The 13,634-nt window shown below is 43.1% G+C and overlaps 2 protein-coding genes across 9 annotated transcripts in view; one reads left to right on the top strand and one right to left on the bottom strand.

Annotated features, from left to right (window-relative positions):
* The window catches only part of BECN2 (beclin 2), a 156,975-nt gene that overhangs the window by 37,461 nt on the left and 105,880 nt on the right, over positions 1-13,634 (top strand). For 4 of the 8 annotated variants that reach the window (XR_013381819.1, XR_013381813.1, XR_013381811.1 and 1 more), the window contains one exon: positions 851-1,056. The exons of the other annotated variants lie outside the window; for them this stretch is intronic. The gene's annotated coding sequence lies outside the window, so the exon portion shown is untranslated. Of the gene's footprint in view, positions 1-850; positions 1,057-13,634 lie in introns of those variants that run through there. 8 annotated transcript variants of the gene reach the window in all.
* On the bottom strand, positions 9,051-13,599 carry MAP1LC3C (microtubule associated protein 1 light chain 3 gamma). The gene is made up of 4 exons (XM_077901476.1): positions 13,414-13,599; positions 13,257-13,312; positions 12,972-13,078; positions 9,051-10,970 (listed from the first exon to the last, which is right to left on the bottom strand). The coding sequence occupies exons 1-4, from the start codon at positions 13,469-13,471 to the stop codon at positions 10,682-10,684; spliced, it is 510 nt and encodes a 169-aa protein (XP_077757602.1). The 5' UTR covers positions 13,472-13,599; the 3' UTR covers positions 9,051-10,681.

Below are 13,634 nucleotides of genomic sequence, written 5' to 3'. Positions count from 1 at the left end.
AAGCCATCAATATGCCTACATGGCATATTTTGTGGTGGCACATCCTGCCACCCTCCACAGGCCACGTCAGGCCTTGTAGATGAAGTCACGGGCTGAGCTTTTAGTCAGAGCAGTGAGAACCCTGAAGGATATCAGCTGGGGGAATGGTGTCACTGGACATGCAAGTTTTAAACATCCTTTAAACTATTGTCAGAGTCCAAAATCCTTTCCACTGAATCTAACTGCCAGACTCTTTAGGGGGTCAAGGTGGAATTTCTAAAAACTAAGAGAAAATAAAGCCTCCATTGGTAACAGCAGTGTGAGGCAGCCAAGGGCATGGAAGCCCATCAAGCTAACTGCCTAAATGTAGTAGCTAATGCTTAGTTAGTGCTTAATCTTTGTCAGGCATTATTTTAATTTCATTAAAATAATGAACTCATTATTAAATTAAATCTTTAAGTCTGTGAGGCAGCTGCTATTTTCTTCTGCATTTTTACAGAGGAGATTTCTGAGACTTGGAGAATTTTAAGTAATTTTACTAAAGTCACAGAGCAAGTAGGGGAAACACTAGTCACATTCCAGCAGGTGGGCTCCTAAATGGCAATGGTAGTAGAGAAGGAGATCCCGATGTGCCAACCCAAGCATGGCACTTTGGCATAAGGATTACCTCGAGCTGGAGGCAGCTTAGAATCAAGAGACGCAGGAGGAATGCCTGAGTTGGTTTAAGCGTCTGACTCTTGATTTCAGCTCAGGTCATGATATCAAGGCTGTGGGATAGACTGCACTGGACGATTAAGATTAAGATTCTTTCTCTCCATTTCCCTCTGACCCCTATCCCCTCTTAATTTCTTTTCTTTTTTTTTTCTTTTAGGATTTTATGTATTTATTCATGAGAGACAGAGAGAGAGAGAGAGAGGTAGAGACACAGGCAGAGGGAGAAGCAGGCTCCATGCAGGGAGACCAATGTGGGACTCGATTCCGGGACTCCAGGATCACACCTTGGGCTGAAGGCAGTGCTAAACCGCTGAGCCACCCGGGCTGCCTCCCTCTTAATTTCTAAGGAAAATAAAGAGAGATGCAAGAACAATTCTTTGTCCTCCTTCTCTGTCTGAAAGTAGAACATATTTCCCTTTGTAAAATTGTCCTCTGTACCAGTAAGAGAACAGCAACTCTTGCCACCAGAGATGAAAGAGTTTCATGGACAAACCTTATTAAAGTAACTCTATCTTCCATTAGTCTCCCTGTATATCTCCTAGTCACTTTGTCGATTTATCATTCCTTGAGTAATTTATCATTCCTTTCCTTTGGTAAAAACCCTGAATCTAACCACATCTTCTTTTATGTGAACTCCCCTGCATATAAATATGAATAAAAATTGTGTGTCTTGGGGTGCCTGGGTGGCTCTGTCTGTTAAGCATCCAACTCTTGGTTTCAGCTCAGGTCATGATCTCAGGGTTGTGAGATCAAGCCCTGAATTGGGCTCCATGCTCAGTTGGGAGTCTGCTTGAGATTTTCTGTGTCTGCCCTGCTCCCAACGTTCTCTCTCTCTAAAATAATTAACCTTTTTTTAAAAAAAAATGTGTATCTTTTCTCATTAATACATCTTTTTCTAGCTTAATTTGCATGCCCTTAGGGACTGAACTAAAAAGAGGAGAGGAAAAATTTTTTATCTCCCTTATAGTAGTAATGGGAGTCTAGATCACAGGGAATTGGGCAGGCCACACATCCATGTGGCTGCCCTAAGATTCAGACACCCTGATACCTGGATCCCAAATCACTGTGAAAGCACTGTAGTCACAGAAGACAACCACAAAGTAAAACCTACATCAACACAATTTAAAAATAACCCCCATAGATTCCTGGGTGGCTCACCAATTGAGCATCTGCCTTTAGCTCAGGGCGTTATCACAGAGTTCTGGGATTGAGTCCTGCATCAGGCTCCCTGCAAGGAGCCTGCATCTCCCTCTGCCTATGTCTCTGCCTCTCTCTCTGTGTTTCTCATGAATAAATAAATAAAATATTTTTTTAAAAAATAAATAAATAAAAATAACCCCCCAAAGCCTCTTGGATCCTATTTCACAGCTCTAGTTTCTCTTGTCACTGATGGAGAGAGTTCCTGTAGAGATCAGAGGGACTTCAGCCTGAGCCCTACACTCTCGAGAATCCCTTCCTCCCTATTGGGGCTGGGGCTCCTGGAACCCAGCATCCAAGACACAAGACCACACCAGTTTTGTTTTGCTTTTTAATAGATAGACTAAGAGAGAAAGTGTGTGTGAGTTGGGGGAGGGACAGGCAGAGGGAGAGAGAGAGAGAATCTTAAGCAGACTCCATACAGCACGGAACCTGACACGGGGCTGAATCTCTTGATCCTGAGATCACGACCTGAGCTAAAATGAAGAGTCAAATACATAACCAACTGAGCCACCCAGGTGCCTCCATGCAAAGTTTAGGTGGCCCCTTCTCTGGCACTCCTAGGAGGCTCAGGCTCTTCTAGAGTTGGCATCTTCCCATGTTCTCTGCCTGCTGGCCAGCCTGGGTGTGAATTCTTTTGGTCTTGCCTCCCTCTTGCTACAAGGCACCTTTGATGGATGCCTGCTCTGATGTTCTGGACCACAGGCACTGCTGATTCAGGATGTACATAATACCTATAAGTCACTACACAACAGTGACTCTTAGCAGGGCTGAAGCCTTCGAGCTCTTGAAAAAAATGAGACAGCAGCCATTCTAGAGTTCTAGGCCAGAAGTTTCAAAGTGTGTTGTTGCTAGACCTGCAGTAATTGATCACCTGGGAACCTGTTAGGAATACTCAGGCTCCTCCCTAGGTTTTCTGAATCATAAACATTAAAGGCTTGTTTAATAAGCCCTCCAAGGAGGTAGATTATTGTTGCAGCAGAGCCCCTAATCCAGTTCAGATTTAGCAAATTAGTCCATCGGTCAAATCTAGACTGCTACCTGTTTTTGTACAACTTGAAGGCTAAAAATGGATTTAAATTTTCAAGCAATTAGGGGACAAAATCTAAGGAAGAATGACATTTAAAGATATGTGAAAAATTATTTTAAAATCAAATTCTGGTGTCCTTAAATAAAGTTTTACTGGAACACAGCCATGCCCACTCATTTTCATATTGTCTCTGGCTGCTTTTGAGCTATAATGGTAGAACTATGGCAGAGACCATAAAGCCTAAAACATTTACGATCTGATCCTTTGGAGAAAAGTTTGTTGACCCCGGGTCAAGGCAAAACTGTTTTGAAATCAGCAATTTTTGGTGAAGTGTGGCAGCTGTCAGCTGCACCCCAAACAGACTAGTTACACGGAGGGAAAGCAGTCATCCCAGACTTTGCTGTGTAGAATCCATTTCTGTGCCATGCAGTTAAATTAGTTTATGTCTCTAAAAGATGATAAAAATGGCACTGGGATTTTGAAAAGTTCCCAAAGGCCCAACCAATCCCATATACAAATAAATATATCTAGTTTTCACAGCCCCAAATTTCTTCCACTGTTGGAAATTTTGCCAGATAGGCCCAGCTAGTGTTTCTCTATGCCTCTGTGGGGCAAATATAGGGCAAGGAGCTTGATTGTCTTGGCTAATTCAGAGTGTCCATGAAAGAAGACTAATGAGGGTAGGAATTCTGAGGGCTGAGGAATGTTGAGCTTAGCTTGACCTAGGACTCAGTTACATTCAGTTCACAGTGAAAACCACATGCACAAGCCACATTCACCAAAACACACTGCATAACCAGGGTGCCAGCCACATGTGGGGAAAGGCTACAAAATGTAAATCAAATCTGTCTTAGCTTCTGGCATAAGAAGTAGAGTCCCAAGAAATGAAGCTAGGCAAGTGGTTAGATCTTTGAGGACCTTATATAACACAACATGGAAGTTGGAGTTTCATATATTCATGTAACTAAAAGTCATGGCAGTGTTTTAAAAATGAGGGAGTTACACCTCCTTAATGCCACATTGTACTAGGCTCTAGAGATACAAAATAATGCTCTTACCCATAAAGAAATCATGGTCTAGTGGGAGAAACATATGTAGACAAACTTTTTAACACTTTACATCTTAGATTACTTTTAGGATTTTGGAAGTTTGTGAATTCAAGGCACCTTAAATTTGGATATGCAGGTTCCCAAGCACCCCCCGCCCCCAACTTCTCACAGAGGTGTGGACTCACGAGTACTGAGTGGGTATGCCATATGGGAGAGGTAGGGGTATTCTAATCAGGTGAGGACCAGAGAGGTGTGGGCAGTGAAGGAATTCACCCAAGACAGAACAGAAGAGATAGAAGCTTATTGAATGTACCACAAGGGGTGGAGGCAGGACAGCAAAGGAGAGAGCATCTGCAAGGAGGTGGAGGTGAGGTGCCATAGTTATAGGGCAGAGTGAAAACGTATGGGAATATTCCAAATTTTCCCTTTTTTGGTAATCTTAGGAAATGTGCCTGGTTGTAATTGGTCATTTTGTGACAGTTCAGTGATCATTGTGGGACCTTGTGCTTTGCTCAAGTTTCCATGGCTCAAGCCTGTTCCCTAAATGCAGCCTCCACATGAAGCAGGGAGTCTGGGCCACCATGAGAGCACCTCAGACAGAGGCTCAGCTGGTAACAAGGCAGTGGGCAGCAGGGGTTGTGTTTGTTTTTGGAAGGTCAAGGTGTTTGGTGTGCAGGTGAGGGGTAGGGGGCTGTTTGTGATGAAGACTGTGTTCTGGGTCTGTTTAAACTGTGTTCAATTCCCAGTTTTTCTCTTACTTGTCTGGGGCTTTTCTTAATCTGCTGCCTCTCAATTTCCTCATCACTAAAATGAGGGTCATAGTTGTGCTTACTTTGTAAAAATATTGTGAATCTTATGCAAAACCTAAATAGTTTAGCATAATACCTGCTAATACTGCTGTCAGTAAATGTTCCGTATTTGTGCTAAAGAACAAAAATTTCACTGAGTAAATTTGAAGATCTAATTGGCTTTATTAAGTAATTTGGGAATTGGGCAACAACTCATCTAGCAAGTAGGTGGGAGTTCTGAGGAATTGTACAAAATGAAAGGTTTTTCTAGAAAGGAAGGTGGGGCAAAAAAAGGTACCAGCAACAGAAAGGATTATTCAAGGAAAGGTTACTTTCCCTGAAGGGGAAGAACAGGAGATCTTCTGTAGATGACTTCACCATTGCTGACCAAGAAATTCCGGACTGATTGGTTTAAAATTCCCCTTCTGGGGAAGCTGACACTACAGTTAGGTTAGGTATGAGGTCTTGCTGGATCTTAGCAAAAGTGACTGTATTTGGGACCTGTTCCCCTTTAAGATTTTACATTATTATTATATCTGAGTTCCAAACAATTAAGCCAGAAGCAAATTAAGCTTTAACATAATCAACTACATTAACCCTCTTGATTGACAGAGGCAGGACATTGAGGGGTGGGGGAAAATGGGTGAAAGGGGTCAAAATGTACAAACTTCCAGTTACCAGATAAGTAAGTCCTGGGGGTACCCTGTACACATGGCAACTGTAATTAACAGTACTGAACTGCATGTATGAAAGTTGCTAAGAGAGTAGATCTTAGAAGTTCTTATCACAAGAAAAAAAGTTGAGACTATATGACGTGGTGGGTGGTAACTAAATTTATGGTGATCATTGTGATCTATACATATGTCAGATTATCATGCACACCTTAAACTAATAAACTAATACAAGGTTATACATCAATTATATCTCAATAAAACTGGAAAGAAAAAAAAAACAACAACAGGACATTTACCTCCACCTGGTCAGGGATAACTTCACTCATTGATTTTTGAGTGTGTACCTGGTACATACCATTATTACTATATATATACATATATATATATACACACTTTTTTTTACTTAGGTCATCTGCATTACTTGGCACATTCACTGTGACATGGGCAGTATGGAAGCCAAGGCTTGCTGTCTAATAAAGACGTTCCCAAGACTTTAACAGTGGCTTTGCAGAGGCCAGCGTGGGAGATGTGGGGTGGGAAGTAGTCAACTACAAGGAGAGTTTGCACTGTTTCACATTAAAAACTGGTTTCAAATTTCGTTTCATTCTGCTTTGTTTCAAGTATTTCTTAGGTATCCTACTTTTTAGGAAGACTACAGGTAAGCTAATCTGATCAGGGGTGAATGAGAACATTTTCTTGAAGGAGCCATGATTCTGGTTCCACTTTTTTTTTTTTTTTTTTCATTTATATATTTTATTTGAGAGAGAGAAACAGAGAGAATGTGAGAGCAGGGGAGGGGCAGAACAAGAGGAGGAAGAGAATCTCAAGCAGACTCAGCACTGAGCACAGAGCCTGACACAGAGCTGAATCTCATGACCCTGAGACTATGACCTGAGCCAAAACCAAGAGATGCTTACCCAACAGCGCCACCCAGGTACCTCTCTGGTTCCACTTTTATTTCATCTGCTTTATTAACCATGCACAGGATCACATGGTAAGGGCTAAAACTCTGTATCCCTTAATCATTTACTTCTGAGGACCACAACTCCCATTTATTTATTTATTTATTTAAAAGATTTTATTTATTTATTTTTGAGAGAGAGAGAGAGAGACAGGGGCAGAGACACAGGCAGGGAAAAGCAGGCTCCATGCTGGGAGCGCGATGTGGGACTAGATCCCGGGTCTCTGGGATCATGCCCCGGGCTGAAGGCTCATGCTAAACTGCAGAGCTACCCAGACTGCCCTACAACTTCCATTTAAAAAGATAGAAAATGAAAACAAGATAAAATAATACAAAAAGGGGATTGTCTTCAAACTAGAAAAAAATATGCTCTATAGAGTGGAGTAAGGTACTGCTCAGGATCATTCTTGTGGGGTCTATACACATTCTTCCTCTGCTCCCATAATATCATTGCACACTGGACCCCTGAGGAATAATAGGGCAGGTTGAAGGAAGGCACCTCCTACCCCAGCTCCAGGTCAGCTTCTGGCTGAATCCTGGAGGTTTCACAGAAATCCTGATTTTCATGGAACTGGCTTCCTGTTACTTATAGAGACTGGTAGCTGAGCAGAGCCCCACTTCCTTGGCCTGCTTTCTGCCACTCAGTCCATTGGTCCCAGTAGAGTTCCAGTCCAGGCTGGCTCACAGCACTCTGTCTGAGTGGCTGGATGTCAGGTGCAAGGTTACCCCACTTCTTACATTCAAGTCACTTGATATGGTCCATTAGAAGGAAAACCACAAGACCAAAAAGTAATGTGACTTGCCTTAAGGCTGCATATCAGTAAACCAAGATTTAATACCTCACCTAACTGTAGTTTCAACTTCCCCACAAATGGAACCATTAACCAGCCAAACTGGAGTTCCTTGGTCAACACTAGGAGGCCATTGCCTGAGGGGTCCCTTCCCCAAGACCCTGTTAGGCCTCACCTAAACAATGTGTTCCATACTAATAAATCCGCTTCTTTTTATGCCCTCTCTCTGCCTTTAAAAATCTTTCCCTTTCTGCGGCTCAGCATAGCTCCCCTCTACTTGCTAGATGAGGTGCTGCCTGAGTCATGAATAATTTAATGATGTCAGTTAGATCTTCAATTTTTTTTCAGTTGACTTTTATTTATTGTAGCAGGTGTAAGGATGACTTGACTCACAGTTACCCAAGCAATTTTTAGCTCTGCATCAAATACCTACTAGTTACCAGAAAACAAAGGAGGCCAATTTGCTGAAACTAAGTTAAACCAAATCAGTTTGTCTAGGAGTCAAGTAAGACGATAAAAAATATTTAAATTGGTCCTGAGGCAGAAGCAGTGCTCTCAAATTATATTCAAAATCATTCGGTCCTTCTAGTTAGCATGCCTTCTAGTAGAAAAAAATGACCCACTGGATGTGGGAGCCCAGCCCAGTCCAGTTAGGGTTTCTCTGTGGCTCTGAATGCTGGGCTGGTCCTGGGATCTCAGTGACTCAGTAGAATGGCTGGGACCACCCAGACTGAGGGATGTCCACAGCTGGTTTGGAGGCAGCAGTAGTTTTCCATAGAATAAGGGTAAGCCATAGATTTAACATCAAGGTCATTTAAGGAATGGTCAGCCTACCTCAAACCAGCCCCTGAGACCTATAGCTGGAGGAAGAGAACTTTAGTTCGTCTAAGTGACTCTGTAGCCAAAGGTAAATATCTATGCTATACTCTGAAGTCAGTCTCCCCTAGGATAGGAGAATAGTCACTAAAAGGCCACTCAGAAAATGTCTTCACAATTGTGCAAAAATACTGCACCGTAAGATTCAACTTCTCTTATAGAAGGGGTTTGGAGTTTCCAAATTTAATTAATTAATTATTTATTTTTTTAAAATTTAATTTAAAAAACAATTTTAATGCAATCCTGAAGTCCTGAAGAATAAATTTCTCAGGTAACTGTGAGTCAACTTTGTTAATAAAGTGAGGAACTTTGACTCTTCTTAGCCTCAGCTTCTTCATCCTTAAAATGGGAATAATAATTCCTAAGGAATAAATAAAATAGTCTCATTTCTATTCCACCTTTACCCCCACCCCTACACATAGAGCCACCCTTCCCCCTCCATACCCACCTGGGTAATTTCTTCAGGTTTCAACCCTAGAAATCACTTTTTATGAGAGGTCTTCAGAACTGTCTCAGAAAATCTGAGCATGTACAGTATGATCACCTAAATCGTTGTGGTTGTTCATTACTTTTCCCTTTATTTGATCTGATTTCATGATTTAAATATCTGGATTTTGTTAGTCATTTCTCTGGACCTACTTTGGACACCAAAATCCAGGTCTGTTAGTTATGCAGAGTCTTTATTCATGATCCTGTATTTCAATAACCACCCTGTTATCCCCAAATGAATAGGAATCTATTTGAAAAATTAAATACAAAAAACAAAAAGGGGGCAGCCCGGGTGGCTCAGCAGTTTAGCGCCTGCCTTCAGCCCAGGGTGTGATCCTGGAGTCCTGGGATCAAGTCCCACATCAGGCTCCCTGCATGGAGCCTGCTTCTCCCTTTGCCTATGTCTCTGCCTGTCTCTGTGTCTCTCATACATAAATAAAATCTTAAAAAGAAAAAGAAAAATTAAATACAAAAAAGTTGAGAATATGTTTGTTGTCTTCATAATGGTTTATTCATTCATCCATGTATTTGTTAATTCGCACGTGCAATCTTAATTCATGCTGCTTCTCCTAGACAAGGTAGTAATCACAATAATTAAGACATCATGGAATAAGCAATAATAAAGCAATGTGTGTGCAGGAAGGATGGGGGGAGTAGCCATCCATGTCTGAGGTGCAGTTGACTTTGGTCTTAAAGATTAAGTTGGCATTTTCCAGTGAATCAAACCCTAAAACAAACTCCAAACACCTTAGCAAATTTAACCCCATAAACCTGGCTCCTGCTTAACTTCTCTCTCTCTCCCTGGCTGCAACTGCCCTGGAATCTTCTCCATTTGTAAAGCTCAAACCTTTGGACCTTCCCTCCTTGGCATGCTTAGACTCCATCACAGGCTCCTTGTCTTCATTCTGGTCCAGGTGAAAGTTCTTCCCTCCCGGAAAGCTCTCTCTGGCCATCCTACATAAAGGATTAATTCTGCTAATCACCTTTTATCTTATTTTTCTTTATTGTTCTTATAAGCATCTAGACTCATCTTGAATGTTGTCTTTTTTACCTCCCTAAGATCAAAGTGATTCACGAGGGCTTGGACCTTACCTGTCTTGGTTAATGTTGCATTTCCACGACCTAGAACAGTGCTTACTACTTAGTGAGTGCTCAGTAAATGTATGTCGAATATAAATAAATAAAATTCCTTTTTAGACAAACATCTAACAAAATCTAGCTCAAGCTGAACACCCTGCAAAGCCTTCCCTGACGAATACCCTCCTAGCCCAGTTGGAATGCTCGTACTTTGTGCTGCAGCTGCTACACCAAACACCCATCGTCCTTCATTCACTGTGCTCTGCTACATCCCCTAGTTTGCAAGTTTCCCCCATGGTCTACATCGGAGAAAGTGGGTTCCGTAGCTCAGGTATGCAGCTGGAACTCACAGAGTAACCTTATCAGATAGGCAGCCTTGCAGAGAGCTAGGAGTGAAGACAGCTTCCAAAGCCAGACTCCCTGAGCTCTAATCCCAGCAGACCCTGTTGTGTGAATTTGGAAAACATTTCTGAACTTTCTGGGCCTCTGTTTCCTCACTGTGTAATGATGCTCACAAAAATCAGTCATAGAGGGTTGTGATGAGGCACTCAGATACATCGTGCCTGGCACAAAGCAAAGACTCACATAAGTTAAATGTCTTTATGTTGAACAGTTGCATCTTTGGCATAAATCTGTACTGCATTAACAGACAAAATAGGATCTAAGATGAAATAAGCAAGTTGAGTGCTTGGAAATGCAACAATCATCTCTGTAACAACACAGATAAAGACCCCTGCCCCCAGAGAAGCCAGTTCACACCAGCTCCATGTGGGGGCTCCACAGCCCAAAGTTCTCTATGACCCAGCATACACAGGACTTCTGCCCACATGGGGGTGAAATCAAATGCCCCAAGGGCCCGCCAGCTTCCACCACAGAAGACACTTAAAATCCATCTCCAGCTCATCACACAAAACCATCACACAAACTAACCATTTCTTACTCAGAAAATAGTATTTATAGAATTCCCAAGCACCACCACACTGTCTTAGAACACACAAGAGCATGGAGCCTCAAAGATACAGAGGTGGCCAGGCCTTCCTGACAGGGTGGGTCCGATCACTGTGGGGCAGCCTCACTCACTGGATTGTCCACCACACACACAGGAGATGGTCCATCCCTCCGCAGGTTAGAGCACTGGTTCTTGACATGCACTGGAGAGGACGGCAGGATTTGCTCCGACCCTAAGCAGCCAAACATCTCCTGGGAGGCGTAGGTCATGTACACAAAGCCGTCCTCATCTTTGTAGTCCCTGTAGACTTCTGCCATGGTCATACTCATGCTGACCAGGCTCCGATTGTTCACCAGCAAATAAAAGGCTTCAGTGGCCCCAAGGACCAGGCGGCTCCTGGGTGGGGAGGAGTGGGGGGCAGGAAGGGAAAACTTTAACTGGGCATGGAATGGGCCCCTGACCCAAGCCCTGGCTTACCTCTGTCTGTCCACGGCAAACATGTCTACCCAAGGAGCCCACCTCTCCACTCTAGTGCATTGTCTTCAAACTTGACAATTACCCGGGAGGGCTTGTTGAAAGCAGACACCTGCACTCCACACCAAGAGTAAGGCCATCCTATCATTAACTAGGAGACATACCAACACAAAAATGCTAAGCCCTCTTTGCTCTCAAACTCAAGGTATGTACAGCCCCAGACATACAAAAGTGATTACAGTATCTCCCAGCATCTCATTGTTAAATAGCTTTGGAATGAAATGTTGAAAGGTTACTACCCTTTCCTCCCTCTGCCATCTCTCCCCCCACCTCAAGGAGATAGAGAAGCAGCTTAGTTCCTTTGGACAGGCTATAATGTCAAGGTCAATCTGAGGCCTGGTTCATCCTGGAGTGGAGGACAACATGATAGCGTAGACACTCAGGTAAGGGATCTGTCTCCCCTGCAGCACACCTCCATTTGCTCTACTTGGAGAGGTAGGCATAGCTTGCCCACTCTGGTCTCAGAGATTTGAACTTTCAGGTGAGCTAGGTCCATGTGGTTTTGGGACACAGGTGGCTAGAAATTGATTAATTTTATAACCAGATAACCTCTCCCAAAATAACCCTGAAGATTTCAGCTTTGATAATTGCATGGTTGTCTGGGTAAAAGAAGTGTTCTACAACGGGAATGGATGGAGCTGGGGACTAGTGCATTGCCTTCAGCTCTGCAGGAAACACTCCACACAGTCCACACACCCACCTCCTGTCCTTTGCTATACTATCTTTCAACGAGGGTTGTGGCATCCTCTGGAGGAGGAGGTTCTGGGGAGAGATTTTTTTTTTTGTCTATTCTGTTCACTGCTTTAAAGACAGCCTAGAAAGAATCCAGAACATCACTGATGCTCAATAAACATTCTGGAGCATTAAATGTTGGCATAGAGAGGGGACTAGGGCTGGTAGAAAACAAAGGATGACCTCTGTCTGGGAAGGAGAAAAAGAATGGCTCTCAGAACTCAGAGAGTTGTTTCTAAGGGAGGTGGGTGAGGGGTGGTCACTCTTTGTTACATCAACATGTTGGATATAATCCTAACACTGGTCATCCCTTAGGCACTTCCATTCACACGGGGCCAACATAAGCTCCCCAAGGAGAGGATATCAAGATCCTCTTAAATAACTCATCAAGACAAACAAGACAGAGACAAACACACACTCATAATGAATTCTTAAAGAAAAAGCAGCTATGCAGCTTGCAAGGGCTGGCCTTTCTGGACTTTTCAACCCCATGAAGAATTACCCTCTGGGCTATATTCACATTACTCTCAGATCATTTTTGTTGAATCCATGTGTCAAGTGACAGTACTTACCCCTCTTAAGCTTTAAAAATAGCCCCATTAAAAAAAAAATAGCCCCATTTTCTTTGCTGTGCCTTAACCTAAAGGAGGAACATGTCTGGGGACACCTTTCCTGTCCTCCCTCCCCGTGAAGGGAGTGCCTGCCTTTGGAAGAGGTCCTCATTCCTCCAGGGCACAGACACTTTAAAGGTACCGTGTGTCTGCTGGGAAAATGAAGACTGAGTGGTTTGTTTTTTTTTTTTTTTTTTTAAGACTGAGTTTTAAACAGCTTGTGGAAGAACAGATCTTTTGGACTAGTTTCAGAGCCAGGACTACTTCCAAAACTTCTTAGAAAAGTTGGCGGCTCTTACTCTCTTTAAACTTGCTATCTGTGGGATTTTCCCCGCCTGTTTAAGTTAAATTACTTCTCAGAGCATCTTTTCTGGGCCCTACAGAATCTAAGAGGTGAGTCGCAAAGGAAATCTTTTCCCTCTCTTACAGATTCTCCCCCTCCTCAAAACCAAACCAATTAACAAAGCAAACAGAAAAAGCCTCACCTAGCACACTCCCCAGCGTGCACATTGTCACCTACCGGATGATGCTGAGGAACTGGATCATGGTTAGCTCCTGTGGGACCAGGAACTTGGTCTTGTCCAGCAGGGGCAGGAACTTCTCCCTGGGGTAGCGCTCCACTATCACCTGTCGAGAGGGTCAACCCCCAAGAATGTAACTCAGAGGTCTCAGTATCTTAGAAAATTAGAACAGGGAGAGACAGTGGGGTTTTTTTGTTTTGTTTTGTTTTCTTCTTCTTATTTTTTCTTTTTTTCTCTCAAGGAACAGAGTATACTCCTTTTCAAAAAGCGTAATGCGGTCTTACCGGGATCTTGTTTGGGAACTTTGCTCGGATTCCGGCAACTTCCTCTTGTCTGGTTGCTGTGAATATTTCAAAGATAAAAGAATAAGTAAACGGCAAGAGAAGTCTGTATCCTCTTCCCTCTCCCTAGCAACCCAGACAGCTACCCTTAGAATTTTACCTAAACTCTTCCTCTGCTTGAAGGGTCTGAGGCTTTGGGTTTTCTGTGGTGTCTGCATTTTGCTCAACAGCTGTGTCTGTGTCTGACTTAAAAAAAAAAAAAAAATCCCACAACCAGGACCTAACTCATTCCTCAGCTGCTTCCAAACCGCCCCGCAGGAGCCTAAAGGAGGCCCTTATGTAGGGCTGTGTGACATCAGGCTTCCCCAACCCTCCTTCCCC

The sequence above is a fragment of the Canis aureus genome, chromosome 6, assembly GCF_053574225.1.
Source record: "Canis aureus isolate CA01 chromosome 6, VMU_Caureus_v.1.0, whole genome shotgun sequence".
Lineage (NCBI taxonomy): Eukaryota > Metazoa > Chordata > Mammalia > Carnivora > Canidae > Canis > Canis aureus.
Note: the sequence above shows the minus strand (reverse complement) of the source record. Positions and strands in the feature narration are given on the sequence as shown.